This window comes from Eubalaena glacialis, chromosome 15 (genome assembly GCF_028564815.1).
Source record: "Eubalaena glacialis isolate mEubGla1 chromosome 15, mEubGla1.1.hap2.+ XY, whole genome shotgun sequence".
NCBI lineage: Eukaryota > Metazoa > Chordata > Mammalia > Artiodactyla > Balaenidae > Eubalaena > Eubalaena glacialis.
In genome coordinates, this window is record NC_083730.1 from 52772660 (window position 1) to 52786071 (window position 13412).

A 13412-nucleotide genomic window follows, 5' to 3' on the forward strand; every position below is an offset into this window, starting at 1 on the left:
TAGGAGCTCATTGCCAGGACAGTACAGTCAGGAGTGATGCAAATCCAATGATAGCCTTTATTTTTTCCCTATTTATTTATTTATTTTTGGCTGCGTTGGGTCTTCGTTGCTGTGCGCGGGCTTTCTCTAGTTGTGGCGAGCGGGGGCTGCTCTTCATTGCAGTGCACAGGCTTCTCATTACAGTGGCTTCTCTTGTCATGGAGCACGGGCTCTACGCATGCGGGCTCAGTAGTTGTGGCACTCAGGTCCAGTAGTTCCTGGCTTGCAGGCTCAGTAGTTGTGGCGCACGGGCTTAGTTGCTCCGCGGCATGTGGGATCTTCCCGGACCAGGACTCAAACCCATGTCCCCTGCATTGGCAGGTGGTTTCTTAATCACTGCACCACCAGGGAAGCCTTCCGTTCACTCTTATTTGCAAAAGAATGCAAAATACATTTCATAGTTCTGCTGACTTCTTCCCTGTTTTAACCCCAAAAGGTCTTCCTAACTGGTACACTCTTTTCTAAAATTTTAAATTAATTCAATTTATTTTTTCCAACAAATATGTTTTCCCCTCTTACTATTCTAAAGACTCCCTCTGATCAATACTGTTCATTCAATAATAATTGTTTTATTTTCTGTTTTCCTTGCTAGACTGCAAGTTTTGTAAGGACAAAAACTGTTTCTCAGTTACTTACGCCCTATCTCCAGCAGCTGGAGTGTAGTGCCTGCCATATGGTAGCCACTCAATAAATGGTAGATGCAAATCCTCTAACCTCTCGAGGTCTCATAATTCTGAGACTCTCTTCTTCTCAGGACCAGTATTTTCAGTACTATCTGAAAATAATAGTTATAGATATTTTGTATATGTTCGTTTTATTGGGCATTGTATTTAACAATAAAAAAGCTTATTCTTCAAGATCAGGCTCAGGTCCCATTACTTTTATCAAACTCCACTTTATTACTGCATCCCATAATGGTAACTTTTTTCTCTGAATATGTAACATTTTTTATGTATGTACAATTTGCTATTTATATCTTATAACATCCCTTTTATTATCGTCTTATTCTTATTTAACTCATGCTTTAACTCATTTAACACATGCTGTTCTGAACTATATATTTTATACTTCTGTTGCAACTAGCATGTTGTATAGATGTAGACATACAGATCGAATGGTCAGTGGTACTTGTTTAGTGGGTGATTGATTTCAAGCTAATCATCTTAATTTGAACAAGAAACAGATAAATTTATATTCTTACATCTTATATAACGTTACCAATCTCGATTTTTTTTAAGTTATGGCTTTATGTAGTAGAAGTTTTTTAGGAGAATAGTTGATTTTTATGTGCAGACATCTTTTTCTCCATTTTGAGGAGAGAGTACTGATTTTCTTGAGGCATTTATATAATTCCAATTGAGTATGAGATAACTTTAAAAACACCTCTTCTCATGCAGGTTAGATCATGTCTCTCATGCACATAGTCAGATGCACTGCATTTTTTTCACCACAAGAGAGAAATTGTCTTATTTTGATATTTGCTTTATTTCCTATGACCTTAGCTTTGTCACTAGATAGTTTTGGGACTGTTTATTCTCTGTGCTGTTTGTGTTTACCGTAAAAAAAGAAAACACACCTAAGGCAGCACTGTTCCCGGAAGGACTAGGTTGAGGAAATGAAATGCCATTCATCCAGTTTATTTTTTAAAAATGTCTTATCCCCAGTGATAGAAATATTTGAGTGAATGTTGAAAAACAGGCAAACTATATTTTCTGATACCTCAAGTAAAAAGAAAATGTAGTTTTAAATAATTTATCAATCTGCCCTAATTAGATAACCTGTAGTAATATAAATGAAAATGTTTGTATCTTATATATTTTTAAACTAAAATACAGTAATTCTTTTGATGTAAAATAAAATAATCCAAAACTATTTGGATTTTCTGCGTAAGCCATGGGAATAAAATATTTTTATTATTTTCCTTAGTCTTTTAACATTTGAGTCTTTTCTTTGTACAAAGTTCAGTGCATGGTCTTTGGGGGCTTAAAGAGGTTTAGAGTTCACCGAGGGTAGCAGAGATTCAGCATACGTACAATACCCATGTTCTCTATTACAAGTGGATGTGGCTACTTTTGGAGTCCAGTAGGAGAGGTCACATCCCACAGTGATATTTAAGGAAGGCTCAATGGAGAGGATAGCATTTAAACTTGGCCTTGGAAAAAAAAAAGGTTTTAGTTAAGTGGGGAAACTTCTGAATATGAATAATTATTATTTCCATTATTCATGGAAGATGGAACATCTTTAACAAAGGTTTAGAAGCAGTAAAATATAATAGGTTAATATTTCTAGGAAAACAAATATTTCCAGGAAAACCGTCTGGCTGAAGCTGACTGTTTATGGAACGATTTAAATGTTAGTCTAAGGAGTGTGGACTTTTTCTATATAAGGAGAACAATGGAAGTTTTCTGTATTAGGGTTTAGTTTGTTAACAACAAGAAACAAGCTCTTCCCCACTAGTTTTAAAACTTACCCAATTAAAAATTGTACAGTGTAATCATGAAAACGACAGATTGTGAGCTTTTTATACATGTCTCTAAAGTTAAGCTTTTCACATATGATCTTCCAGCATCTTTCCCGAGTTCAACAAGATTTTTAGTACAAAAAATAACTTTTTTTTTTTTCAAATTAACAGTGTCCAGTTCTCAGAGTAGGCCAGATATGTTAACATACTGGCCTTTTTGCATTTATTTATTACGGCTCAGTCTCTAAATATTAGTTGGCTAAAACATATTTGCAGTGATTTCCCAGTTGGTAACTTTTCTAGAAGCTTAGCAGTTTTCCTTTTATGTAATCAGTATGCAGACGACATTGTATAAGAGGCACGTCAGTGTGAACTGACTGGCCCTGATATGCAGCACTGCCCAGAGTATTTGCCAAAGTCCATGGTTTTTACACCGTCCCACCGTGCAAGTTAATATTAATTCCGACATCTTGTTTGAATACTAGATTGTTAGACAAGTTATGTAACTTTTGACTCTGTTTTGGACAGAAGAATTTGACACACTCTGAATAATAGATTCTTATAAAAACTTGTCTTAATATACATTTCTTGGAATATCTTTTGAAAGCTTGCAGAGTCAGTTTTGTTTAAAAATTTGTAAAATTCTCCTTAAAATTTATTTAGAGATTTAATGTTTGTTTTATGCTAATCAACAAGTATCTTAAGTGAGGTATCTAAAACATAGACAAAATTGGAGATGGTTAAGCATATGATGGCATTTAATAAAAAGAAATGTATCCGTGAATGGCTATGCTACCTATCCTTTGTGCCATGAAAATGGAAAATTTCTAGATTACCCAGATAATTTATGGAAGGCAGAGGCTGTGTCTGTTTTTTCTTGTGCATCTCCTCACATCCCTGGTCCCCAGCTCTGTGTAAAACATCTGTTGAGGTACTATTTAAGTCACACGGCATCTAGCATATGGTACTCTCTTTTGCTATTTAGCAACTAAGTACAGAATAAATCTTTACAGTGTGTATCAAAGATTCAAAAAGAAAAAGTATGTAAAGTCAAAATTATTTTAGAATATAGTAGTTTTCAATTATTTGGGTATTATTAAGAATAGCTAGGAAATTCTATTCCATAAGATGAAAAATATGATAAAATGTCATTTGGTGTTATATCCAGATATTAATGAAAGACTTATTACTTTCATTCACTCTGACATTTTCCTTCTTTTTTCTTTTTTTATAAATTTATTTATTTGTTTGTTTTATTTTTGGCTGCGTTGGGTCTTCGTTGCTGCACGCGGGCTTTCTCTAGTTGTGGTGAGCGGGGGCTACTCTTCGTTGCGGTGCAGGGGCTTCTCACTGCAGTGGCTTCTCTTGTTGCAGAGCATGGGCCCTAGGCGCGCAGGCTTCAGGAGTTGTGGCACACAGGCTTCAGTAGTTGCAGCACACGGGTTCAGTAGTTGTGGCTCACGGGTTCTAGAGCTCAGGCTCAGCAGTTGTGGAGCACAGGCTTAGTTGCTCCGCGGCAAGTGGGATCTTCCTGGAACAGGGCTCGAACCCGTGTCCCCTGCATTGACAGGCGGATTCTTAACCACTGAGCCACCAGGGAAGTCCCTGACCTTTTCCTTTTGTTGACCACTTTTGCCTTATGAGTTTTGAGAAATAATTTTTCCAAGAAAAGGACTTGTCTTTGCTAAAATAAATCATGTTCATATAAAAAATTTGGAAAATTTAAAAAAGAACAAAACAGAGCAATACAACTTTATCACTTAGAATAATGGCTAAATAATTTGTCATATGTTCTCTGTAGATTTTATTTTTCTTTCCATTTCCCATTTGAAAACTTTTGTTTCTTGATGGGACCCACTGTTTTATGGCCTAATCATTGCAAATTGCTGGAATTTGGGTTTACCTGATTCTTTGTTTATTGACCTTGTTTACCATGTTTTAAGAATAGTGTTTTAGGTAAATCAAGATTACTTAAAATACATAGGATGCTCCAGATTTAATTGTCTTTCTCTTTTAAGTTATTTTTTCTTAAAACTTTCTTAATTTTTTTTATTTGATGGACGGGACAGATGTAAAGGATCTAATGTATAATCAACATAACATCCCGAGCTATTTCAACTAAGTACACTTCTGTCACATTAATCTGGACAGGATATGACATTTTACTTGTTTAAGTGATGTGTGTGTATTTTACAGCTTTCTTTTGCCAATGTTATGTTATTATGTTTTTTTTGTTTGTTTGTTTGTTTTCCGTAAAGGTAAAGTGGATTAAGATTTTCTTTAAGGGTCCAGGGGAAATACTGATATTATCATTTATTTCCCAACTTAACACATACTGAAAGATGCTGGACCTTGACAGGGACATATTTTTGAGAGTGAAAGACGTATTTATACGAAACATTTATCCAAATAAGAAGTAGAGGAGGACTTCCCTGGTGGCGCAGTGGTTAAGAATCTGCCTGCCAATGCAGGGGACAAGGGTTCAAGCCCTGGTCCGGGAAGTTCCCACATGCTGTGGAGCAATGAAGCCCATGCGCCACAACTACTGAGCCTGCGCTCTAGAGCCCGCGAGCCACAACTATGGAAGCCCACGTGCCTAGAGCCCATGCTCCGCAACAAGTGAAGCCAACGCAATGAGACACCCACGCACCACAATGAAGAGTAGCCCCCGCTCACCGCAACTAGAGAAAGCATGCATGCAGCAAGGAAGACCCAACGCAGCCAAAAATAAATAAAATAAATAAATAAATTTTAAAAAATCATATTAAAAACCTATTAATGAGATTTAAAAAAAAAAAAAAGAAGTAGGGGAAGTTGAGTTAATGCCGCCTTCAGATCTGTTAGCCATCATTGTCAACTACAGGATTATTTTTGTCTCTTTTTAGCACTTTGCCTTTGAATACAATTACTTACCTAGTAATGAATATCATGAAAGGAAATGTTAATGTTTTATAAGTAATGATATCAGTCCTTCTTGACAGCTGTTTTTCTTAAACATTATGTTATTTATTCCTATGAACCTTTTTTTATTTTTTTAATAGGTCCTGGCTCTTCTCCTTTTAGGATATAGGCTTTTCTAAGTCAAGGCTTTGTTCTTTCTTTTTCTGTACTAATTTATGTGCCCTGTATACAGTAGGTGCTTAATTATGATGCCCAAGGAATATACTATATGCTTTGCTTAAGGCAGCTAGAAGGAAACATGAGGTTAGTAGATATAAAAATATGTTTGTGGTCTTAGTTTACTTTAAGATTACTTAAAATCCCACTCATTTTATTTATTTTTTTATTTATAGAAATGCTTCCATCATTCCTTCAGAAAGTTGAAGTTGTCTCTGAAGCTTCTAGAGAAACTTGTGTAGCTTTGAGTGATTGCCTTAATCTCTTCACCAAACAAGAAGGGGTAGGTAGTTTGGAACTGAATTTTTTAAATAATTGTTTGGGTGTCACACTTGATCATCCAACACATCATTGCTTTCAAACTGTCCAAAGGTAGGAGAAAATAGGGTTAATAAAGGCAACGACAGCTTCATTTTTCACCAAAAGTTAGAACTTATTTATTCTTGATTAAGCAGAATAATTCTGAAATAACTTCTGTTCATATCATTTAATTTGTTTATGTACCCATATTTAACAAGTATGTTTAAAGTTGATCTACTCAGGGTTGTCGTGACATTTTGATAAGATGGAATATGAAAATATTCTAGAAACAAAAGGTCTCTATATGAAAAATATATACTTTTAATTAGAAAATAGATTGTTATCATACTTACCTATGTGAACTCAGCTTAATGGATTAAATATTTTTTTGTGCTCTTGGCTGCTTGCTCTCTCCCATTTAAAAATTTGCCATTTGATCTTCCAAATATGAGTAAAAGTGGTATGCCATCCATTAGTAACTCTTTTTCTAAGGACTGAAAAGTCATTAAGGTGTGTTTTGTCTGAACTAAGATTTTTCTTTTTTATGTTTTTTCCTTCATTTTCATGATTTTAATGCAAGCCAAGTAGCAATAGGCTTTGTTTTCCATTTAATTTCTACACATGTTTAATCTTCAACTTTTAAGATTAAGACACCAAATTTTTTATTTTTCTTTTCTTTTTTTTTAGGTTCCACATATATGTAAAATCATATGGTATTTGTTTTTCCTCTGTTTGACTTAACTTCACTTAGCACAATACCCTCCAAGGACACTGACTTTCTTATTCTTGTTACAATTGATTTGTGCCTTTTGGTTAGAGATTAGGTTTTGGTGTAAAACAAGATAGATGAAAATGTTCTTATATATGTTTCTCTTATATGTAAGGATCTAAAATTTCATTTTCCCATCATTAAAATAAGAAGCCTTGTGAATTCATGTGAAATTTTTAAAATGCTCTGTTTGTTATGTATACCACAAATTCCATAATTATTTTATTTGGAGAATAAGAAAAAATATGTGATAATAATCTGAATTCATTTAAAACAAACTTACAGAACGTCTTTCAACAGAATTCTATTAAATACCATGGGAAAACATAATTGTTCATTAAACATGTTAAATGGTTGATTCTCCTAATGGTGTTTGAAAATATCCCTTCTCAGCATTTCTATTTTTGGTGCTTTGCAAATTTCATATTCTAGCTTGTTTAAATGAGGAATGATTTAGTGACCTAAATAAATCCAAATAGGATGATAGCATTGCAGAACACTGCAGAACAGAACAAATTATGATGTTACAGGATTCAGGTAATATTACCTTGTAAAACTAAATTCACATCTCCTGTGTGGTATCTGATGAATGTATTGACAACTTTTTTGTTCTCGGGTTGTATAGTTTTAAGGTGAACACTAGATTAGAAGTACTTTAATTTCTGAAGAAGCCAACCTATCCTAATCTTTAACAGATTAAAAAAAAAATAGCCTAGGTAGTCACCTCTGTGTGTAAATTTACATGTGCAAGAATATTAGCCTAAAGTTTAGCCTAATTAACCTCTTTACGCCTTTAAAATTAGTCATCAGGATTAAGTAAGATAATTGTAAGCAAAATGCTTAGCATAGTTTCTGACACATAGTAAGCCCTGAGTGTAAGTCCACGGTTGTTATTGTAGGATGCTGTCTAATTAACACTTGTGACCCCTTTTTCTGATGGCATCTTGGAGCTTCTGTGTCTTTAACATTGGTTTTATCTTGTTTTGGGAGGAGGTGGTGTTGTCTAAAGAAAATTTATTTGACTGTGGAATGACTGTGTTGTGTTTCCATCCTTATTACTTATTATTTAAGAGATGATGGGCTACTTAAGTTCTCTGAACTTTGATACCTTCATCTTTCATATAAGAGAGACCATGTAGAAAGTCATTAAGAGCCCTGGTCTGAAAGTCTAATGGACCTCTTTTAAATCTCAGTCCTTCCCTAACCGATTATAGGACCTTGGGCAAGTTTCTGAAGAATGAAGATATGTAAACACCTGATGGTTGGGTGTGGAGATCAGATGTATGTAGATGAATAATATGTATATAGACCATATTAGCATATCACAGCACAAAGTATTCATTCAGTAAATGGCATTTATTGTTTTTAGAGTATTTTAAGATTTTTCTTTTTAGTAGTTCTATGAAATATCAACCCTGTGGGGCCCTCAGTAGAAATCCATGGATTTCCCTCTGAGAAATACGATTATAGACGATGAGAAGGCTTAAAAAATATTTGAAAGATAAATGGCATCATTGAAGTTGGTCTTATCAAGTAGTTAAGAATTACAACATAGGAATTTAATCGCTTAATTGAGGTCAGAGTGGAATAATTGTGCACTGTAATGCCTTATGTATCAGACATCATAAATTTTATTTTCGTTATCCAAAAACTTTACTAGAAGAGCAACGATAAGCTTGAACTCACATACACCTGAGTCCAGTTCCTGGCTCTGCTATGTAATCTCTGTCTTCACCTCAGTAAAACACAATCTCCTTTTCAAAGTGGTGACCAACCAAAAAAGAGTGTTTTGAGAAGTAAATGATATCCGATTGGCAAAACACTGCGTAGCACCTGGCACAGAATAGGGACCCGGTAGGTGTAAGTGACCCCAGCCCCAGTGGCAGAAAAAACGTTTTTATTCTAACCTTTTTTGAGGACAGTTACTCTGAATCTTACACATTTACTTCTTAAACTGAAGGTTTCATACTTTATCTCTTCTGGGTGCCTCAGGATTGTCCTTTTGTATGTTTGTAATTACTCTTTGCGTTAATACAGAGATACCGTCGAGGGATAATGTTTACAGGACTCTTTTGATTAAATGGCCCAATCCTGCTAATGCCTTTCGATTTCCTTTTTACTCCTTACGGTTCTAAAATTTTCTTCTCTCCTGTTTTTTAGACCAACTGGGTGCTTGTCTCTAGCAGTGGAATACTGATCCCTTCTGATTTACTCATACTAATCTCCCGTTTGTTAAAAAGAAAACCAGTAACCAAACTTGGTAAAATTATGTCCACAGTAAGAGTAAGCTGGCTTAGTGTGAGAAACTTAGGGCTTGACAATGAGCACAGGCCTTAGGGTCTGGGGCCTTCTGGTATGTGGGTGTTCTTTGCTTATTTGGAGATTCTCTGATACAGCCTAGATATTCCAGGTATCCACGTGACCTCTACATAAATGAGGCATTATGTAGGCGTATTTTACTTGAAATAACACTACTTAGGTTGTCGGAAAAAACCCGGCAATATATAAGATAAGCTGTAAAGTTTGTGATTGATCTACTAAAGGCAACCTTACTGTATGTTTTATGATATACTTGGGAAACATACTATAATAGAATGTGAAGGCTGTGGTTTTTCTTTAACCTTGTTTTGAGAGTTCCATTCAAAAGGCTAGAAACTGGTTTCATGAATCATTGTTTCTACAGTTCTTCTCACCAGAGGGTGGTATCAGAAGTGGTTAAAATGTCATTCAGAAGTCATCATCGGTGCCCTTCTGGGTCTGTGTATTATTGAGCTCCCCTCGATATTATGAGTCTAATCAGTTTTTAGTGTAAACTCACTTATAAAATGTTAAATCTCCTCACTGCTAAAGGGATGTAACCCAAATGTATGGTTGGGACGATAGTGATGCCAAGCTTGTGGTGTAATGGAACGATTCAGACTCTCAGTTGGAACCAACCAAAGGTACTTGCTACTCTGGACCAGATGCTAAAGTCTTTGGAGAGAATTCATGCCCTCATGTGGACTGATAACTCTATAAAGTCATGGTTTCTAATACTCAGTTAGCTTCCTGAGCTGTTCAGAGTCCTTTAATCCCTCTCTCTTTCATTTGCAGTGTTTATATCTTTCAGGCCTTCACCTTTCTCTCTCTCATCTCTATTCTGAGCAAAATTTTTTGTCAGACGTTAGGCGATCATTGTACATGCTACCAACTCCCCACCAGTCCCTCATTCCGATTTTTATCTTTCTTTTTTCCTTTTGTTGGAGGCATCTGTCTCCTATCTTCAAAAACAGCTACTCTCTTCTTCTGAATTCTCCCTTGTAGCTTCTATCTCCCTACATCCCTTTCCAGTTCCATTTTTGAAAATGTGATACCTTCTGTTTCTACTTCTTTATACCTCAACTAGTCCACTGAGACCATTCTTGCCAATATCTCCTTGTTGCTAATCAGAGAACATCTTTAAGTTATCTTGCTTGTCTTTTTAAAGGGTCTGGCATTTGAGTACTGCTTGCTTTTTGGAATGCTTCTCTGTGATTTCCGTGGTACCTCCCTCTTCTGGCTTCTCTTTCCTGTATAGCAACTCCTCCTCAGTCTTCTTCTAAAGCGTCTTTTCTTCTGCCTGTGCTTTGCATGTTAGTATTCCCTAGGTTTCTGTGGGTGGCCTTCTCACTCAGCATTCTCCCTGGATGATTTCACCCACTCCTTCAACCCAGAAATCCATGATGATTCAGATATATCCACTTTGGATCTTCTGAGCTATGAACCAGTTGTATCTAGCTGCCTTTTGGACATTTACATATGGATACATCAGCGGCATTTCTAAACCAAAGTGCCTAGAACTGAGTTACCGATTCAACTCAAAGTTACCTGTTGGATAACTGAAGCCGGAAACATGGGAGCTGCCTCTGGTTCATTCTTCTTCCTCAGCCCCATTTTTAATCAAGTCCTGTCATTTTTACTTCCTGTATCTCAGTTGTCTGTCTCCTCCAACCCAGCACACAGAGTCCCCATTGCCATTCTGTTAGATAAAGTTCTCAGGATTGCTGTGTTGGATGACTGCTACCATTTCGCATTTCCAGGCTCCACCCTTCAAAATTGAGTTAACCTCCCTCCTAGTCTAGGAGTTCCTTGCTGTTGCAGTGCTTATGACATTGTATCATTATATATTTACTTGTCTGATTATATATTTACTTGACTGGAGCTCCTCAGTAAGTATCTTATTTTTGTAGCATCTGTGTCTAGCATAGTGCTTGGTATTTAGTAGACAGTTGATAAATACTTGAATAAATGAATAATGAATGTACAAAGGAAAGAATACAAGCTTTTGGGTCAGACCAGTCAGGACCTAAACTCTGCTATCTTGACCCTGAGCAAATTAATATATGTTTGGGAATTCCATTTCCAAATCTGAAAATGAGAATGCAAATGAGTTATTTTATGTGAAGTTCCTCAGTACAGTGCCTGGCACATTTTAGGTGCTTTGTAAATTGCCTTCTGAAACAAAGTAGCCTTTGTTGTTCATTGTTTTGTTTTGCTGCCTGGTACTACTTTTGCAAACTGAATTCTTTCTCTAATTTTTAGGGCCTAGGGAGAAAGATTCTGTAGCAAGGTCTCTTCCTCATTGACAAATGTGACTTTTCGAAATGTGATAATATTTAGTCACCAACTGAGAATGAAAAAAAAAACTGCCTTTTCAAAGACACCTTGAAACCTCACCGACATTAATTCCCATTTTTCCGAGTGTGGCCTTGTCTCATCTTTTACACGTTTTCCATCTGTAGTGCAAATACAGCCACCACTGCTGGAAGGGAGAACTTAAAGTACCCTAGGATCTTGTCAAAGAAATATTCAATTTTGTTCAGTATTACTCTGCTTCCCAAAGTCGAGGACAGATTTATGTACCTTAGAAAGGTTTAAGACTACTGTTTGTTTTTCCTCACCAGAGCCTCATAGTTAACGAGGAATTTCATTAGCCTGAACATCCCACTTTTAAGTATATCATGTATGTAGTGGGTCCTCCTGACCTTGACGCCTTCGTCTACCCTTTAGGGGTCGCCAGAATCAGAAACCACCTATTTCACGCGAGTAGGTTTCACATTAGTAGGGTCAATACTGTTGTTTTCCTCATTGCTCAAATGGTAGCCCAGGAAGTGTGTAAAAAATGAATATGTGCAGACTAGCTCAGTCTTTGTTGTGGAATCGGACCGTTAACTCTTCAGTGTAAGCCTGAGTGTCAGTTACCTTCGAATGGAAGACTCCAGAAGAGAGGATCCCTCTGCTTTTCCCGGGGAGCAGGCTGGCCATTTAAAAGTTGCCAGGGCCGCGTCCACAGGACCGGCATCAGTACAGCGCCCGCTCCAGGGCCGGGCCGGCGCCTCCGCGGATGCTCGCAGAGCCCGGGGAGCGGTGCCGCCTTCCCCGAAATCCCGGCCGAGCCGCTCGCGGGCCGCGCGCCGCTCCCGCAGCCCCCTGGCAGGTCCCTACCTGCGCCTCGGAGCGAGCGGGCGCCGCGGCGCGGGGGAGAGCGGGGGAAGGGGAGGAGGGACGGACGACGCCAGCCGCCGCGGAGCCGCCCGCCGCAGGCCATTTGCCGGCGGGAGTCCTAGAGGGCGGCGGTGCGGCCGAGGGGCCAGCGCGGACCTCGGGCGGCCCGGGCGCAGTCCTGGGCCGCGCCTCTGCTCGGCCTCGCCGGAGCCGGGGGCGGGCCGCGCGAAGGTGACTTCAGGGAGACCTTGCGGTGCCGCCCTGGGTCGCGCCTCCCGGCTCGGCTGGAGGGGAGGCGGAGGAACAGGCCGAGCGCATTCCTGCTGGAGCCTCGAGGAGCGCCGGGCGGAGCGCGCCGCCGGGGAGCCCCGGCCCAGGTGGGTGGGCGAGTGCCTGCGCCGGGGCAGCTCGGGGACGCCCGGGGACGCCGGGGAGGGAAGGAGGAGGGCAGCCCGACGAGATCCAGGGATGTGAGTGGATCCAAGAAGAGTTGGGCGCGAGTGTGTGGAGCGGAGCGCGGCCGCGGGCGTGTGGGGAGGGGTGCGCGAAGCCGGGGACCTTGCCCGCCGGCCGGCTGTGTGTTTGCATCGGTTCCTGCGGGAAGAGCCGCTGAGGGGTCAAGCCCGTGAACAGATACTTTTTTCGGCTAAATACTGGTAGTAGGTCAGGTAGGGCCGGAGTGGGAGGAGTAAGGCACTGAAAGACATTATTGTCCTAAATAACCTTACAAATTAGTGATTTTTCGCATGTCTCAGCCCTGGCAGACATTGAGATGAACTTACCATCCTCTGTTCAGAGGCCGCTAAAATTCCCTGAAAAAACGAGGAGGGGAAATGCTTGAGTGGATTGGGAAGAGAAAGGGAAATTATACTGGGGTTGGGGAGTGGGGAGGTGGCTTTTAACTTTGTTTTGATTAGGGATTTTTGATTACTCATAGGCTTTCTTTGTAGCCTAAACCAGTGGAGAATCATGGTCCCCAGCATTCACAGCATGTGGCTAGTTGTTTTGTGTTTTCTGTTGTGCAGGTTTTTTTCTGGATTTGGAGGGAGGGTGGTACTAAGGAGGGGAGGATGCCAGGGAAGAGCTTTTCCAGCTTTTGAGAGTTGTTAAAGCTATTAAAAGTTTCTTAATTTTAATTAGGTTCAAAGACAGAATGAAGGCATTTCGTTTAGAAGACAGCATTGCTTAGCAGGAATCTTTTGCAAAAGAGAAAAATGCTTGAAATGCGTGTTGGTGGAATAATGTGTAGGCTAGGATATAGGG

At 38.9% G+C, this 13412-nt stretch overlaps 1 protein-coding gene across 6 annotated transcripts in view; it reads left to right on the forward strand.

Moving 5' to 3' along the window:
* The window catches only part of OSBPL1A (oxysterol binding protein like 1A), a 231915-nt gene that overhangs the window by 97114 nt on the left and 121389 nt on the right, over nucleotides 1-13412 (forward strand). For 4 of the 6 annotated variants that reach the window (XM_061170288.1, XM_061170290.1, XM_061170289.1 and 1 more), the window contains one exon: nucleotides 5794-5900. In XM_061170288.1, the coding sequence (XP_061026271.1) occupies nucleotides 5794-5900 (107 nt within the window). Of the gene's footprint in view, nucleotides 1-5793; nucleotides 5901-12276; nucleotides 12527-13412 lie in introns of those variants that run through there. The other 2 variants (XM_061170293.1, XM_061170294.1) reach the window with 2 other exon arrangements.